Consider the following 17785-nt stretch of genomic DNA (forward strand, 5'->3'; position numbering starts at 1 on the left):
TTGCTGAGGCTCATCTTTCCAGTGCTTTCCCCACTATTCCTCTAATACGCTCTTTGGCTCCTTACAACTTGCAATTTCCACCTTAATGTCTTTGTGCAAGCTGTTTCCTCCTCCAGACAGGGGTTGGGTCAGAGCAGCCCCTGAAGTCTTTAGGGATTGGCCTTTTGGAGAGCTTGGTCCCAGGAAGCAGAGAAAGGGGAAATTGAGGTCCAGGGAGTCCCCAAGAATTACCAAAGAGATTACTGAAATAGGAAGGTTAGGAGACACCAAAGGTCTAGCTACGCAGGGTCTGTCAGATGCCAGGATGTCCTTTACAATATTGTCTCCAACTGAGGATCCCATCATCTCCAAGCTCCACCCCCAGAGGCCACACAGACCACAAACTGCAGTGGGAACAGCCTGAGCTGGTCAAGTTCTCAGTCCGGGTATGTCAGCTACGTTGCCCATCCTGACCATTTTGCCTCATAAGCCTTAAACCAACCCCTTCCCTCCCTCCCTCTTCCCTACTCTTCTGATCTGTCTCCTTTCCCCACTTCCCAGCACAAACCTAACCAGGCCTCTCCCTCGCTCAAACCTTGCCGTGGCTCCCCAGTGCCCTTGGAAGAAGGTCCAGGCCCCTCTCCACAACCCCCAAGGCCCTGACAAGATCTCCGGCCTCCTCTCTCACCCTGAATCATGTGCCATTTGCTGAAGGGCCTGTACTCTCTCGCTTCCCAATCAATTATACATGCTGTTCCCTCTACCTGGAATGCACGCACCACGCACCCTGACCCCATGTCTAACTAGCTGCTCCTCTTTCAGGAAGCCCTCCCTGGCTAGTGTGGGCTTCCTGGGCTCCCTCATACCAGCTTTGTCCAGTCTGGATCAGCACGAGGACACAGCTGCCTCCTTCATTGGACTGTGAGCCCTGAGGGTAGGGCTGGGGTTGTCCTTGTCACCACTGTGCCCCCAGTATAGGGCTGCTTTCCCTTCCCACTTCCCTCATTTTTCTGGTCTCTCAACTATAAACACCTTTCAGCAGTTCACTATTCTGGCTGCTGTCATAATACAGGAATGCCATTCTGCCTCAGCTCCTGAATTTTTCAATACTGATCCACCCCCCTTTTTTAGAGAGAGAAAGGGGGTGGGGGGAATGGGAAGCATCAACTCATAGTAGTCGCTTCCTGTATGTACCTTGACTAGGCAAACTGGGGTTTCAAACTGGCAACCTCAGCGTTTCAGGTTGACATTTTATCCACTGCACCACCACAGGTCAGGCTAAACACTGATCACTTTTTTTTTTTTTTTTTGGTGACAGAGTCAGAGAGAGGGACAGATAGGGACAGACAGGCAGGAATGGATATAGATAGATGAGAAGCATCAATTCTTCGTTGCAGCTCCTTAGTTGTTCATTGCTTCCTCATATATACCTTGATGGAGGGGGCGGGGCTACAGCAGAGGGAGTGACCCCTTGCTCAAGCCAGCGACCTTTGGGCTCAAGCCGGTGACCTTGGGGTTTCAAACCTGGGTCCTCTGCGTCCCAGTCTGATGCTCTATCCAATGCACCACTGCCTGGTCAGGCAACACTGATCATTCTTAATCTTCACCACCCCTCATTTCACACATGACTTTCTTCTCAGCCTCATGAGAAACACAACAGTCAACCCTACCATGCCTCAAATGGGCAACTGAAGCACACAGTTAAGGCTCTTCCCTGCATATAACCCTCCATGGTTCCTCAGTGCCCTGGAGTATACACCAGCTCACTCACTTTGGCCCACAAAGTCTTGGGTGAACAAGATCTGCCTTCCTGTACTGCATGGTTCTCAGTTGCTTAAGTCGATTGAGCTTCCATTTCCCTGCCATTCAGGACTTCTTGACTTTCCTTTGGGGAACCCCCTTCAAGTCCAGCTATAGGTACAAGCCTGACCCAATGAGACTCAGTGATTGGTTTGAGTGGTCACATGACTTACTGGGTCTATACAGTCTAGGAACTCTGGCTGGAGGTTGGCAATGAGGAACTTCCTGCCACACTAACTAAACCGGAGATTCAGGTTCAAACTGCTGGGGTCACTGTGCCCTCAGGAAGTGTCTACTGGATAAAAACGACTAGAATGAAACTCTAGCTACAATAAATAAATAAATAAAAGCCGAGAGGAGGTGGCCTGTTGCCTGGACCGAGCCATATCTGAAGTCAGGGCACCCCTGGACTATTAAATAACATAAGCAAACAAAGTAGCTTTTGGCTTAAGTGCAGATGGATTATTAATCCTAATTACAGCATTTCCCTTGCTAATTCTCCACCCACCCCAACATAGCAGCCCCACTGAAATCACCCAAAATTCTCTGAAGATATACCATGCACCCTCACTTCCAGGCTTCGCCCAGGGTATCCCCAATACCCGGCCAACTCTTACTCATCCTTTAAAACCCAGCTCTGGCATGGATTCCTCTGCAGTGCCTTCCCCAACTTCCTCTCTTCCACAATGGTGACTCTAGTGTTTGTGTCAGAAGCCATGTGTCCCCTGTAGACAGGGCTCCTATGTCTTCATGTCCAGCACTGGGCCTGGCACCAAGTAGGCACCGGTCAATGACTTTTTATTGAGTAAATGTACTACTGGAGTAAGAAGTGGCTTAGAGTCCAGTATGACATGTGGGTGGATGAATGGGGATCCCAAATAGGAACTGGGGGCCTCGTGGATGAGGCCGAGTTCTGTCCTGCCCTCTTCCACAATCATCCTTGACTGCCACCCCCCCACCCCCATTCTGCAAATGAGAAAACCGATGCTCACAAAGGAGAAAGCACTGCCCAAAGTCACACCCCTCCTCTTCATCGCACTTGTAGGTGAGGGCAGGGAAGGAAAACCCCGGGTCAGCGTGGGGGAGGGGGGCTCTCCTAAGTTTATTGGACAACAGGCTGCAGGTGAGGGGCCAACAGGAGGAGGGTGGGGTGTAATAACTTAAAAACCGGAGGCGGCAGCGGCAACTCCTCAGAGATCTCTGCAGAGGAGAGGGCGTGGGGGTATTTACAAGGATTTGTACAAAGTGCCCCGCACTGGCCTGGGGCAGGGAGAGGGGTTCGAGCATGAGGGCAGGGAAGGGGAAGGAGTCTGCCTCTCTGATCACCCACTCCCAGCCCCCAAACTCTCCAGTCTTTAGTCTCAGCAATTTTTCCTGCCCCTGCCCAAGGCCTAATTCTTGAACTGTTGGATGGAATGGAAGAGTGTCCTCAGTTTCCCTTCCTGACCCTGCTCAGCCCCCAAAGTCTCCTCAGGTTCCCCATGGCAGGGTGAGGGTGGACAGGCCTGGCGGAGGGTCCGGGAAGGTGCCAGCTCCCCCCCCCCCAGCCTGTGGGCTCTTCTCTCCCACCAAGCCTCCCCAGGGAACAGCAGAAAAGACAGTCTTTGCCCCGAAATCCAATCCAGGGCAACTGAAGGGACGACAAAGGGAGAATCCCCTCCCTGATCCTTTCCCTTTTGTAGAAATGAAGGGGACAAGGAAGAGGAAGTGACCCAGGGCTGTGGTGGCTCAGAGCTCGAGGTCATTGGAGATGCGGGTGACGAGGGTGCGGAAGGCCAGGGCGGTGCCTGCCACGCGGCGGAAGAGAACTCCTCGCAGGCCCGGCCGGGGCAGCTGGCAGACCTCCACTTCGAAGTGAGACAGGGGCTCGGGCCCGCCCGCACCCCCGTGCAGGCAGGCCAGCAGGAACGGCTGTGGCTGGCGGCAGCGGCAGCGGGCGGCCGCGGTGGCCTGGCGCAGAGCCGCCATCAGGGCCTCGGGCGGGCGCGAGCTGGTCAGCTTCACACTCCAGGGGAATCGGAGCAGCCGGGGGGCGGTTTCCGTTTGATCCCAAGGTAGATGGCAACTGAGGTGGGAAGATATTAGAGGTCAGATGGGAGAGGAGAGAAAGGTAACCCACTGTTCCCGCTTGAGGACAGACCCTTTTACTCCAGTGACAAAGCTGCAGAAGGACATACAGCTGCCCAGCTGTGGATTACATTTCGCAGCCCCCCCCCCCTCCCACGCAGCAAGGCATTGCCTTGTCTCCAAATTTCCAGGATGCAAGCGGAAGTGACATGCGTGCAACTGCACTCACACCACCTCCTGCAGAGGATACTGCATGCCCTGGCCTTGCGTGCCCCATGCCCTGCGAGCTGGACCCAGCCACAGCATGAGCCAGCCTCAACAGGGAAGACGTGACCCAGCTCTAAGGCAGTGTTTGGCAAACTCACTAGTCAACAGAGCCAAATATCAACAGCACAATGATTGAAATTTTTTTGAGAGCCAAATTTTTTAAACTTAAATTATATAGGTAGGTACATTCCTTATCAAGGTAGCGCCCACACGTGGTATTTTGTGGAAGAGCCACACTCAAGGAGCCAAAGAGCCACATGTGGCTCACAAGCTGCAGTTTGTCAACCAGGGCTCTAAGGGACGCAATCCGAGAACTGCTCGCCTGAATGACCTCATGGAGCAGAGGCCTTGTCAGCCTAGCCTGGCCTGGTTGCAGGGTTTGTGCAAAGGAGAAATGTATTCCTGTCTGCGTTTTGGGGTCTCTTTGTTCTAGAAGCTGGGCTTGCTGCTTCTTTGTTTTTAATTATAGCCAGAGAGACAGAAGGAAACAGAGAGAGAGACAGAGAGGGACAGACAGGCAGGAAGGGAGAGAAATGAGAATCATCAACTCTTTACTGTGGCATCTTAGTTGTTCATTGATTGCTTTCTCATATGTGCCTTGCCCAGGAGGCTACAGCAGAGCGAGTGACTCCTTGCTCAAGCCAGCAACCTTGGACTCAAGCCAGCGACCATGGGCTCACATCTATGATCCCACACTCAAGCCAAATGAGCCCGTGCTCAAGCTGGCGACCTCTGGGTTTCAAACCTGGGTCCTCTGCATCCCAGTCCAATGCTTTATCCACTGTGCCACCGTCTGCTTAGGCTGGGCTTGCTTCTTAACAAATACATTCTCTGGTAAGAGCAGTCACTTTTCCCTTGGAGGACCAACCCTCCCTACTCTAGATCCTGGATTCTCACCTAGAAGCAGTACTGCCCTCAGAGGATATGTGGAAATTTCTGGGGGCTTTCTTATTGTTACAATGTCTTGGGATGGGAGCACTATGGGCGTTATTATGTTGTGTATGGGGAAGATCAGGGGTCATACATGTTCTGCAATGGGCAAGAGGGCCCTGCACAGCAAAAAAACATCCTACCTCAAGTACCAACTGTGTCTGCTGTGAGAAGCACTGCAGATCTAGTCTTTCTGGTCTAGGTGGGACTGACTACCTCTCAATGCCAAGGGTGAACACATGACTCATTTCTGGCCAATGGGAGAATTCCAGCTCCCTGGCCACTATGACTGGCTGGAGGATGAGCTCATGATTAGATCTGACCAAAGTACTCCACCCCTCTGGCCGAGGGGTTGGATACGTAAACAAGTCCCAACCAATGAGAGTCAGTCCTGGGACATTTTGAAGATTTATTTATTTTAGAGACAAGAGAGAAGGGGGGTAAGAAGAGGCAGCATCAATTCCCACATGTGCCTTGACCAGGCAAGCCCAGGGTCTTGAACTGGCGACCTCAGTTTTCCAGGTCTACATTTTATCCACTGTGCCACCACAGGTCAGACAGTCCTGGGACATTTTTTTTATGTACTTACTTACTTACTTATTTATGAGAAGACTGGAGGCAGAGACAGACTCCCCAATGCACCTTGACTGGGATCCACCTGTCAAGCCCACTAGGGGGCTCTACCCATCTGGGGCCCTTGCTCCATTGTAACCGGAGCCATTTTTTTTAGCACCTGAGGTGGAGGCCATGGAGCCATCCTCAGCGCCCTGGGCCAACTTGCTCTAATTGAGCATTGGCTGTAGGAGGGGAGGAGAAGAGAGAGAGAGAGAGAGAAGCGAGGGGGGGGTGGAAAAAAGATGGGCATTTCTCCTGTGTGCCCTGACCGGCAATCGAGCCCAGGACCCCACACGCCAGGCCGACATGCTACCACTGAGCCAACCACCCAGGACCAGTACTAGGACTTTGCTGAAACTGCTGGACCAGCTCTTTATTTCCACTGGGATATCCAAACTGGTATTGTGTCAAACTAAAGCAGGGCTTGGAAAAGTACAACACTGCCTGCTTTTGTAAATAAAGTTTTATTGGAACATAGCCACCCCCATTTGTGTTTACATTGAATATGACTGCTTTTGCGCTACAATTGCAGAGCTGAATAAGCATGACAGAGACTGGCCCTCAAAGTCTAAACTATTTTCCACCTGGGGATGCATATATAATGTTTGCCACTGGCTGGCCCAGAGCGGCTGGCCACCGTTCTGCCTCACTGGATGAGATAGGGAAAGGAGGTGTGGTGTCAACAGGGAAAGAAGCTGGTTATACACGGAAGAGGCCGAATTACAGAATGTCAAGAGAAGGTGCTCAGGGATGCGGTGGGAATGAGGGGTATCAGTGGAGGGGAGAGGACGAGTTGCTGGTAGAGAAGGGAAGGTCCCAGGGGCATTTCAGGGAGCTGGCTTTGAAAGATGAGGCTCAGGTCCCATCCATCTAAGGGCCAGGGGGGAGTTGGGGGATGTGCTGAGACAAGCGGGGTCTGCGGCAGGTAAAGGGGGAGGGGCTGGTGTGGCAGTCAAGGGTAGGAACATGCACTCACCTTGTGACCTCAGGTCCCCCGATTCTCTCAGGTTCGTCTGAGACCCTAGGAGAGGAGAGGGAGACAGAAGGTTTAATCTGGACATAAGGAGGCCCCTCCCCCAACCAGTTGTGTCCAAGACTCTGGGAAGGCCCTGCCTTTGCTCCAGCTCCTCGCTGCTGGCTGGAGCTGGGCAGGGGAGGGCCTCGAGTCAGGATTTGATCTCCCTTTCCATGCCCAGGATAGGAGCCCCTTCTGAAATGGTTAGTGCAGGTCATAGGAAAGATACTGAAGAATTTGGAAGACAAAAGAAAGAGGGGGGTGGGCAGAGACACCCACAGAATAAAAGGGTGAGACACATGCACCCCTTCCTCAGGCTTTGCTCCAATTATACCTCCGTAGGAGGCTGGCCCCATTTAAAATCGTGCCCGCCCTTTCCCACACATCCCCCCCCCCCCCCCCCGTTTTCTCCTTAGGACTTGTCCCTGCCTGACGGTCTACGTATTTCACTTATTTACTGTTTACTGTCTGGGTCTCCTAGCAGGATACTGGCTCTGCCTGGGCAAGGTTGGCAAGCTACACTTTGTTCACCTACTCCCAGGCCCAGAGTGGAGCCAGGCACACACAGGTGCTCAACGAATAATCGTGGCAAATATTTGTAAAGCATTTTCCAAGGCAACATTCTAAGCTTGGTCCATGTATCACATCATTCAGTCTGCACAGTAACCCCACGAGGGAGCTACGGTTACTAGTGTCCCCATTCTATAGAAGAGAAAAGTGAGGCCCAGAGAGGTTGAGTGATTTGCTCAAGGTCACTCAGCAGAGCTAGGTTCGAAAACTCTACTGTCTGGCTCCGGAGGTCAGACTATTGTTTACTGAATGAGTAAATGATTCCATGTACAGACCCCCTCTCCCACTAACGGACCCTTCCCCCACACCTGCCCACACAGCTCAAACATGCAGACAGGGAGGCAGAGCCAGTGAGAGTGTGGGGCAGATAGGACTTACTGATCTTGGATCCCTGGGGCAAAGAGGCACCCGAAACACAGCGGTTAGAGTTCTGCCGTTTAGAGGGATCGAGGGTAACCCTGCAGTGTGAGGAGGGAGCGGAGGGTGATGGAGCAGGAGGAGGAGGAAGAGGAGGAAAAGGAGATGATGTTGAGGTAGAGGAGGCAGAGTAGAGTAGAAGACAGATTAGGCCCCATCAGCTCCCCACCCTGACCCTTATTCCCCATGTCCTGGGGGACTCACCTTCGGGTCAGTTTGGAGGTCAGCTTGGTGAAGAGGTTGGTGGTGGGGCGGGGCCGCCCAGCGGGCAGGGGCGTGGCCTCGTGGGCCAGTGTGGGAGAGGCAGGGGGCCCATTCTGCATGCCCCCACCTCCCCCGCCCCCTGCCCGTCGGTCCCGGACCTGGCCACCGTGGAAGGTGCTACGGATGGTGGAGCCCCGTGCCAGGCGACTCCGCTCCCCTGATGGGGGTGCCAGGCTGTGACTGGAGGGGGAGGCAGGGGGCACCCGTGGGGTACCCGAGCTGTGGGCAGAGAGGAACAATCAGGGTGGGACCCCGAGGATGGCCAAGTCCCCAGTACTTCTGATCCTTCACCGCACGGTCCTGAGATCAGAAACCTCACCAACCTAGAGCTCAGAGACAGGGCAGACCGTGCAGGCCGCATCCTGTGTAAGCCCTTCCAAAGTTGTCTCTCCTCCAAACTGTCCCTTCTTCAAACTGTACCTGCTCCACATGGCCCCTATCCCAGCTCTGCTTTCTCCAAAGCCAGCTACTGAATAGATTCAGATACATTTCTGGATGAATCCTTTGCTATTTGCCACCCAAACCTCAGCAATCAAATCAATTTTACAAATACTGTACTATCTCAACTTTCATTATCCAAAGTTGGGAAAGAAATAGATGTAAACGTCATGGTTACTTATATTCATTACAACAACTTTTCAACAGGTGAAAATAAAGAGAAAGGGACCCTCTTCCTAACTCTCTCAAGATTCTGCGTGGGGCCCTGGCCAGTTGGCTCAGTGGTAGAGCGTCAGCCTGGTGTGCAGGAGTCCTGGGTTTGATTCCCGGCCAGGGCACACAGGAGAAGCACTCATCTGCTTCTCCACCACTCCCCCTCTCCTTCCTCTCTGTCTCTCTCTTCCCCTCCCGCAGCCAAGGCTCCATTGGAGCAGAGTTGGCCCGGGTGCTGAGGATGGCTCTATGGCCTCTGTCTCAGGCGCTAGTATGGCTCTGGTTGTGGTAGAGCAACGCCCCAGATGGGCAGAGCATTGCCCCCTGGTGGGCATGCCGGGTGGATCCCGGTCGGGCGCATGTAGGAGTCTGTATGACTGTCTCCTGGTTTCCAACTTCAGGGAAAAAAAAAAAAAAAAGATGCTGTGTGGGCAGTGGTGGCCCCATTGCCCCAGGATTCTCCTCCTGCCCTTTGAACCCTCCTAGTCCCGGCAGCAGGGGCCAGATCCCAATTTCTATCCTTCCAAGGACCCCAACAACATCCTGGATCTCAAAGAGGAAACCCTGACTGTGGCAGATGGCACTACCCCTCCCCCGGAATCCATCCTTCTTGTTTTTCTATAGTAACCAATCCTCTAAGACAGGGGTTGGGAACCTATGGCTCGCGAGCTAGATGTGGCTCTTTTGATGACTGCATCTGGCTCGCAGAGAAATCTTTAATAAAAAAAATAGTAACGTTAAAAATATAAAACATTCTCATGTATTGCAATCCATTCATTTCCTACTGCTCATGTTCATGGTTGTGGGTGGCTGGAGCCAATCACAGCTGTCCTCCGGGACAACACCAAATTTTTATTGGATAATGTGTAATGTACATGGGTCGTTGTATGGCTCTCACGGAATTACATTTTAAAATATGTGGCGTTCATGGCTCTCTCAGCCAAAAAGGTTCCTGACCCCTGCTCTAAGAGCAGGAGCATTGCACATGGCCACCCAGCCAGAGACTACATTTCCCAGCCTCCCTTGCAGCTAAGGGTGGTCATATGACCATGCTTTGTCTATGAGGATATAAACAAAAGTGCTTGGTACTATTTCCGGATCTAAAAAGAATGCTGCTTGCCCTGTAGTTTCTTTCCGCCTTTCTAGCTCGTTGGGAAATGGTGGCCACTGCAGCAGCAGCCTGAGACTCAGAGCTGAAGCATCATGTTGACACCACCTAGTAGAGTCAATCTGGGTCCTTGGAGGCCTCTGCCTACCTACCTCTGGATGGTTATGCCAGGGAGCACTAAACCTCCACCTCATTCAAGCCGTGATACTTGGGGTCTCATTTCAGCAGCTGAGTCTATAAGCTAGCTACACACTGTCTCATGACCAAAACTGGAGGCTATGCATTACAGTGGTTACAAATACAGATTCTGGAGTTAGTCTAGAATCTTTGCTCCTTGACTTACCAGCTGTGGGGCTTTGGACAGTTTATTAAACCTTTCTGTGTTTCATTTCCTCAGCTGTAAAACGGAGATGCAGGACCTACCTCACAGAGTTGGTAGGGGCATTCAGCTAAGATACAGAAGCCTGGCACATGGGTACTGCTTGATAAATTATTATTTTTATATTCCTATTAGTTCCTGGTGGGCAGGAGTGTCATTATCCTGAAGTCCCCCCCGCCCCGGACTTGAACTCTGACACGAACAAATCCGTTCCCGTTGACACGCCGGCCAGTCTGTGCTACTTTCCCTCACTTGCCAGCTGAGAGAGACTGAACAGACTCGAGCAAGTAAGTCTGAAAACCAGCCAACCAGAGGATGTGGAATCTGTGACATTCTGGGGCTTCTAAGTTCTAAAAATGGATCATTCAAAAATAATCAACTCAGATTTCTAAGGCTCGTAGGCAGAGAACAAGGCAGACTGCTTCCTTGTGCTGATGACTGATTAATTGAGGGTGGAGGGTTTTCAGGGGGCTCTGGGAGGGTGAGAACATGGGCAGATTCTGCCAAGGGAAGGGCGGACACATACATCCCCCCGCCCCCATGGTTCCCCTCTCCCTAACATCTACCACCTTAGATCGCAGGGGCCCTGCTCACTTCAACACCCCCCTTCTCCACTGCCACCCCCTCCATACCTGTTTTCTTTGCCATTTGGCAACAAGGATGGGCGCTCAGCCCCTGGGCGTTCTGTGCAAACATAGGTGTTTCTGCGGGTCATCATGCTGGGAGGGAGGTTGTTCTGTGGGAGACACGGTCAGAGAGGAGTGAGGACATGAAGGGGTACCCCTTCACTCCCCATTTTCCCCCTTCCTGGCCTCCTTCATTATGAACAAAGCAGAAGCCTGTGTGTAAATTGATGGTTTACTCTGGGCTAAAGGAACCAAAGAAATGAGGTTCCCAGCAATCAAAGCAAGAGCCACAGGTGGCCACTGGTGCTGAGAGGATAGTCAGGAAAGGTTTCAGAGGACAGCCCTGTGCACCTGTCTCCCTGCCCCACCAGCCCTTGGTACAGTCCATAAAACTTTAAAAAATACATTCATACCTGATGAGGTGGTAGTGCAGTGGACAGAGCATTGACCTGGGATGCTGAGGACCCAGGTTTGAAACCCTGAGGTCGCCGGCTTGAGCATGGGATCATAGACATGACCCCATGGTTGCTGGTTTGAAGCCAAGGTCACTGGCTTGAGACCAAGATCGCTATCTTGAGCAAGGGGTCACTGGCTCAGCTGGAGCCCCCCCCTCCACCAACCCCAGTCAAGGCACGTATGAGAAAGCAATCAACAAACAATTAAAAGTGCCACAACTATGAGTTGATGCTGCTCATCTGTCTCCCTTCCTGCCTGTCCCTGTCTCTCTCTTTCTCAAAAATAAATAAATAACAATGTATTCATGCCATACTGTGTCTCTCCTCTTTGCTTTTCCACAGACTGTCTCATCTGCTTGGATATTCCTCCTACTTCTCCCTGACACACTCCTATGTACACGTAAATCATCACTTCATATAACGTACCCCCAACACAACCTTGATCACTTTGTATTGTCAACATGTGTTCACATATACGTCCTTATCTCGCACAGTACTATGAGCTTTCTGAGGACAGGAATTATCATGTTAGGATTATATGGCCTTATAAACTGTACTGGGAGGTGATCCTTTTTTTTCTAATCCTGGGTAGTTTGTCTTAGATTGGTATTTTGTCTTTCAAAGTTTGGAAGAATTCTACCACTTTAGAGCCATCTGTCTCTGGAATTTTTTTTATGGGCAGATTATAAATTATGGAGTTAATCCTTTTAATAAGAATATAAGACCGTTCAGGTTTTCTTTTTCTTTTTGTGTCAGTTTTGGTTTACTGTGTCTTTAAAGGTAGTTGTACATTTCATCTAAGTTGTCAAATTTATTGGCTTAAAGTAGTTCCTACTTACTATCTTTTTATGTTAAAACACAGTTTTCTTTTTCATTCTGACTTTGGTATTTTGTGTTTGCTATCTTTTTTCTTAATCAGTTTTGGTAGGAGTCCACTGTTTTTATTAATCTTTAAAAAAAAACCCAGTTTTGGGCTTTGTTGATTTTCTGTAGTGGACATCTGGTTTCCCCTTTATTGATTTCTCTTTATTATTTCCTTTCTTTTACTTTTTTTTGGGGTGGAGGCTAACTTGCTGTTCATTTTCTAGCTTCTTAAGACGTAGGCTTATTTTCACAATAACAATAGCTCTCAGTGAGTGCTTACTGAGCCAGACATTGTGTGGAGTACTTTATATACAAAATTCTCATCTCACAACAACCCAAGTTTTTTAATGAGCTCATTTCACAGGGTGGTTTTGTAGCTCACAGAGGTAAAGCCACTTGCTCAAGAACACACAGCTCATCAAAGTAATTCAAACTTTGGTCTATGTGGCTTCAGAGACCTGACAATTTTCCTATAATCTGCCTCTACCCCTGTGTCCCAATGTTGAGGGTATTCTGGTTCCCTCAGCCTGCACCAGACTGTTCTAGGGAGCTGCAGAAGCAGGAAAGTCAAGTATCACACTCCTCTAGCTCCTCTGCAGTTCAGGTGCTGGGCAGGAATGTGTTCTGCTAATCTTTGCACTCATGAAGATCTGGACAGTGGCAATAGGGTGGCAGCCACTTCCTACTCCCTTTGACTTGTGCTCACCCAGCCAGGTCATGACTGTCTGTCTTTGCTTCAGCAGGGCCCCAGTGCCCATTCTCCAGACCTCTGGGTGCTAAGAGGCCCTTCTGATCGAGGACAAAGTTTGAGTCTTGCACTGCAGCCATGACTGTGTTCTGAATTGAACGTGCCTCAGAGGCGGCCGCTCCCTCGGTGGGTTAGGTCTGCTGTGACAAGGTGTCATTCCCACAGGCCTGCTCTTTGGCCTGCTCCCCCAGCCCTCCCATTTGTAAGCACCACACCCAATTCCTCGTATTAAATCCTTTCTGCCCGAAGCATGTTGTGTGCTTCTTCCCAACACTAAGTGCTAATTTACACACTAACATCAAGTACGAGATCAAGCAAAGAGAGAATGCTCAATAAATGTCTGTCAAATGAATGAATGAATGAATGGGTGGATGTAACAGGGAGTCCTGTGTGGTGGTCAGGGGAACAGGATGGGAAATTCTGGGGTCTGATAAAATGTGACTAGTGGCATCTGTAGACTGGGCCTCGGCTGGGTGCACCCCTGCCCCTGCCCCCTGCCCCTAGCCCTGGCCACTCACAGGGGTGCTCGTGCTGTCCTTCCGCCGCTCTGGGATCTCTGCTTTGTTGGGGTTGTGGGCGCTGCTGACCATGGGGCTGGAAGGGGGCAGCCCTCGGCTCCCGCTGCCGGCAGCGCTGCAGCTCGCCTTCCGGCCCGGCAGGCGCTCCTCCTTCAGCTCCGCCTCCCCCGTGCTGGTTGGGCTGCGCTTGGGGTGCAGGGGTGTGGGGGATGGGCCGCCTGGTAGAGGGAGGGGATAGTTAAGGGCTGGTGTCACCTGGAAAAGCCAGAACCTACTCTGGGTGATCCTGAGACCCTTAAAATGCCTCACACAGGCCACAGTCCCTGCGTAGGCCATTCTGACAATATCTGCCAAAATGACGCACGCACGTGTACTGACCCGGAAGCTTAACGAAAACAACATGACGCACACAGAGGCTGCTTATGCATCGATCAGTCCTTTTTTTTAAGATCCAAAGACTGGGAACAGCTTAAACACCCCTTAATAGAGGAAGAGCTAAATAAGAATATATATCCACACAATGGAATACTATGCAGCCATAAAGAAGAATTGGAGCCCTGACCAGCTAGGTCGGTTGGTTAGAGCATCTTCCTGAAACACAGAGGTAACTGGTTTGATCCCCAGTCAGGGCACATGCAGAAACAGATCGATGTTCCTGTTTCTCTCTCCCTTCTCTCTCTCTAAAATCAATAAATAAAAATTAAAAAAAAAAAAAGAATTGGAAAGCTTTTTATGTAGCAATAGAGTATCTTCAAGACAGACTACAAAACAGAAAAGGCAAGGCATGAGGTCCACAGTGTGCTATCATTTGTATAAAAAAGGAGGAAAAATGTATATTTGTACATATTTATCCATATCTCCTTGTTTATATAAGAGTAGCTCCAAAAAGGGAAAATACATTTATAGTATATTAATGTTAACATATTATATCTTTGTCTCTTTTCTTCCTCCCTCTTTTCATATCCACCTCTTTATGTATTTATAGGTGAAGCCTCAACAAAAGAATTTATATAAAACCAGTAACAGTGGCTGCTTCCAAGGAGAACGGGTTGGGGGGGCTCAAACATGTTGAACAAAAACTATTCTGCCTGGCCTGTGGTGGCGCAATGGATCAAGCGTAGACCTGGAATGCTGAGGTCGCCAGTTCAAAACCCTGGGCTTGCCCGGTCAAGGCACATATGGGAGTTGATGCTTCCTGCTCCTCCCCCCTTCTCTCTCTCTCTCTGTCTCTCTTCTCTAAAATGAATAAAAAAAACAAACAAAAAAACAAAAAACAAACAAAAAAAAACTATTCTACTGTCTGCCCTTTCTATGCCATCAAATTTTGAAGCATGTGACTGTTTTCATTTCAAAAACAAAACAAACCTCCCTTAGAACATCTTAGGAATGTACAGTTTCAGAACAAGGGGGCTAAACATGTTCTAGAACTTTAGATAGTCAGAACTTAGGTTAAATCCTCAGGAACCTTAATGGTCAAAGTCCAAAAACCACAATATGCTCCACAATGACAGGCATGGGCACCATCAACAATCCTCTGCCCTGAGAACCCATGGAACCCAGGTGTCCATGTGGGGTTTTTTAGAGGATACCATGCTTTAACCATAGAATGTTAGAGTCACAAGCTTCTCAGGGACTTTCTGGGCCAATTTTCTATTTTATAGGGTGTGGGGGGGGGCAGAATGTCCTGACCCTCCAAAACCACACACTTCCTGCTCAGGTTGGGCCGAGCGTCCTGACACTTCCCTCTCCACACTAGTGCCGTCCCAGAGTAAAGAGCCTCCCTGCGGAGAGAAACAGAGCTGTACAAGAATGAGGAGCTGGAGACCACCCGGCCATTCCTCAAACTGTTTAAAATAGTTATCACACAGCAATTCCACTCCTAGGTAAATGCCCAGGAGAAAGGAAAACATAGATCCACAAAAACACTGTACATGTTCACAGCAGCAATATTCATAATACCAAAGGGTGGAAACAGCCAAATGTCCATCAGCTGGTGAATGCACAAACAAAATGTGGTCTATCCATGCAATGGGGTATTATTTGGCAATTAAAAGGAATGGAGTACTGATCCATACTACACCATGGATGGACCTCGAAAACGTAACCCGGAGTGAAAGAAGCCAGACCCCAAGGCCACACATGGTCTACTTCCATTTACACGAAATGTCCAGGACAGGGAGATCTGTACAGAAGATAACAGGTTAACTGTCAGGGGTTAGGGGGTAGAGTGGAGTGGGGACTGGAGGTCAACAGCTAAGGGTTGTGGAGTTGCCTTTTGGGCTTATCAAATGTTCTAAAATTGATGGTGGTGATGAATACACAACTCTGTGAATATACTAACACCATTGAATTTGACACTTTGAATGAGTGAATTATACAGTATGTGAATCATATCTTAATAAAGTTGTTAAAAAATAGTGGAGAGAATTACCATTTGATGAGGGTATAGGTAAGAGACCTCTTGGAATTTTCTATGCCTAATCTGTGGTGGTGGTGTCTTATTCATTTTCTGCAGGGGATATCTTTCAGTTATAGAATGTGGGGTACAATTAGGTGTCTCTCCAGCCCCTTTCCACTAGGAGGAAAGAGCCTCGTCATGTCAGTGTGGAGGAGATGCCAGAGAGCAAGCTCTCAGCAGCCACTCTGCACAATGTGTCTTCTTGTTGTCCCGATCACAGTGGATTAATCCCAGCGGGACCCCAATATTAGAGCGCTCTCCCTGACAAGTGGACTAACGAGATTTCCAGGTACAACTTGAGCCCAGCTCTAGAACCGAGATGTAAGGAACTGAAAGCCTGAAAAAGGATCAGGTGAGATAAAAGGAAAAGGAAAAACCAAACGCAGAGAGGAAGCAAGACACAGACAGTATCTACTCTGGGCCTGTTTGCACATTCCTGCCTCCAAGTTCCACGCACCGTTTCCGCATTTTTATAAGAAGGTCCTCTCTCGGATACAATGGGCTCGAGAGGGTTTCTGTTACTTGCTAGCCAGAGAACCCTGACATAACACAGGGCTAAGGCCTTGGGGCTGGGGGGGCATGTGTGGGTGTGGTCCCGTACTCACAGAAGTCGCTATGCCTGCGCTGGCGGTGGTAGGTGGAGGAAGAACTCCGTTGCCCTTTGCTGTGGCTGGTGCCTTTGCTGGAGCTTGTCCCATTGGTGGTGTCGCTGGGCGCCCGCACCCTTGCCAAAGCCAGCGCTGGAGCGCCCCGGTCCCCACCCTCCTGCAGGAGGACGACAGATGAGGAGCCCCAGCCCCATGTACCCTCTGCCCCAGAAGTCCCTCCACCCCAGGCTTCACGCATTCCAAGTGCCCCTGGCGCCTTCTGACCTCAGTCTTCCTGCCCAGCAGGAGGTAGGTGGCGGTCACTTCGTTGTACTTCTGGCTGGTCAAGGCCTCTTTGATTTCTTCTCGTGTGTAGCCCATACCTACCATCACCTCTGAAAGAGGGGATAGAGAGGGGGTTCAGTCTACCCCTTCCTTTCCACACTTTGGCCTGTCCGGTACCCATTCCCCCTTCTTCCAGGAGTACCCAGATACTCCTTGGCTGAACATTCCTTTCCTACTCAGATCACTTAGCTGACTCCGGTCTGCTCTAAGCCTGAGGGCAGGCATGTGACCCAGGTCTGGCCAATCAGAGTGTTCCATACCCAAAGCCACACTGATTGGCTGAGGGGTAGCCAATGGGCACCAGCCTAGTGCTTTTAGTGGAACATTAGAAGTGGCTCTCTTCCTGATGAGGTGTCCAGGCCACCTTGCCAGCTTGCTCCTGGGGGGGAAGGGCTGCCTGGAAAACGACTACCACTTAGAAGATTCCCAACAACTGTCTCTGAGCACCTGGATCCAGCTGTGTCTGATAGCTGATGTACCCTGGCTTTTTTTAGTTCTGTAAATAACATCACTAATAGGTTAAACCATAAAAAAATGGCAATTTCATATGGTTCAACCTATTATTATTATTATCATCTGGTTTAAGCCAGAATGGCCTGGGTTTTCTGTTACTTGCAGCCATGAAAGTCCCTGATGAAGGTGGCCACGTTGAATGGTGGCCTCAGGTTCCTCAGCTGTAGAATGGAGGGTTACCAGATGGTCCCTCAGGGGCTCTTCCAGGGTTAAAGCTTTAGGGGTCAAGTGTTCAAAGGTTCTAGGCCGGAGGGATCAGGACCAAAGGAGTGGAAGGTGAGGCCCGTGTCAAGGTGCAGCTTTTCCCAAACATGCAGCTCACCAATGACTTGTACCCAAACTCTCTGGAAGTGATTTGTGACATCTTTTTGTGTCTTTTTTTTTTCTGAAGCTGGAAACGGGGAGAGACAGTCAAGACAGACTCCCATGCGCCCGACTGGGATCCACCCGGCACGCCCACCAGGGGGCGACGCTCTGTCGTGACCAGAGCCACTCTAGCGCCCGGGGCAGAGGCCAAGGAGCCATCCCCAGCGCGCCGGGGCCATCTTTGCTCCAATGGAGCCTCGCTGCGGGAGTGGAAGAGAGAGACAGAGAGGAAGGAGAGGGGGA

At 50.4% G+C, this 17785-nt stretch overlaps 2 protein-coding genes across 3 annotated transcripts in view; one reads left to right on the forward strand and one right to left on the reverse strand.

The window, feature by feature from the left end:
- EXOC3L2 (exocyst complex component 3 like 2) overlaps window positions 1-17785 on the forward strand; it is a 136811-nt gene that overhangs the window by 73141 nt on the left and 45885 nt on the right. The gene's annotated exons all lie outside the window — the stretch shown is intronic.
- MARK4 (microtubule affinity regulating kinase 4) overlaps window positions 2216-17785 on the reverse strand; it is a 32873-nt gene continuing 17303 nt past the window's right edge. Inside the window, exons 11-18 of one of the 2 annotated variants that reach the window (XM_066271808.1) lie at window positions 16604-16713; window positions 16337-16496; window positions 13274-13491; window positions 10695-10798; window positions 7865-8143; window positions 7622-7701; window positions 6635-6679; window positions 3635-3844 (exon numbers count right to left, since the gene is read on the reverse strand). In XM_066271808.1, the coding sequence (XP_066127905.1) occupies window positions 3780-3844; window positions 6635-6679; window positions 7622-7701; window positions 7865-8143; window positions 10695-10798; window positions 13274-13491; window positions 16337-16496; window positions 16604-16713 (1061 nt within the window). In that variant the 3' untranslated portion in view covers window positions 3635-3779. Of the gene's footprint in view, window positions 3845-6634; window positions 6680-7621; window positions 7702-7864; window positions 8144-10694; window positions 10799-13273; window positions 13492-16336; window positions 16497-16603; window positions 16714-17785 lie in introns of both variants that reach the window. The other variant, XM_066271807.1, reaches the window with a different exon arrangement.

The sequence above is a fragment of the Saccopteryx bilineata genome, chromosome 3 (genome assembly GCF_036850765.1).
Source record: "Saccopteryx bilineata isolate mSacBil1 chromosome 3, mSacBil1_pri_phased_curated, whole genome shotgun sequence".
NCBI lineage: Eukaryota > Metazoa > Chordata > Mammalia > Chiroptera > Emballonuridae > Saccopteryx > Saccopteryx bilineata.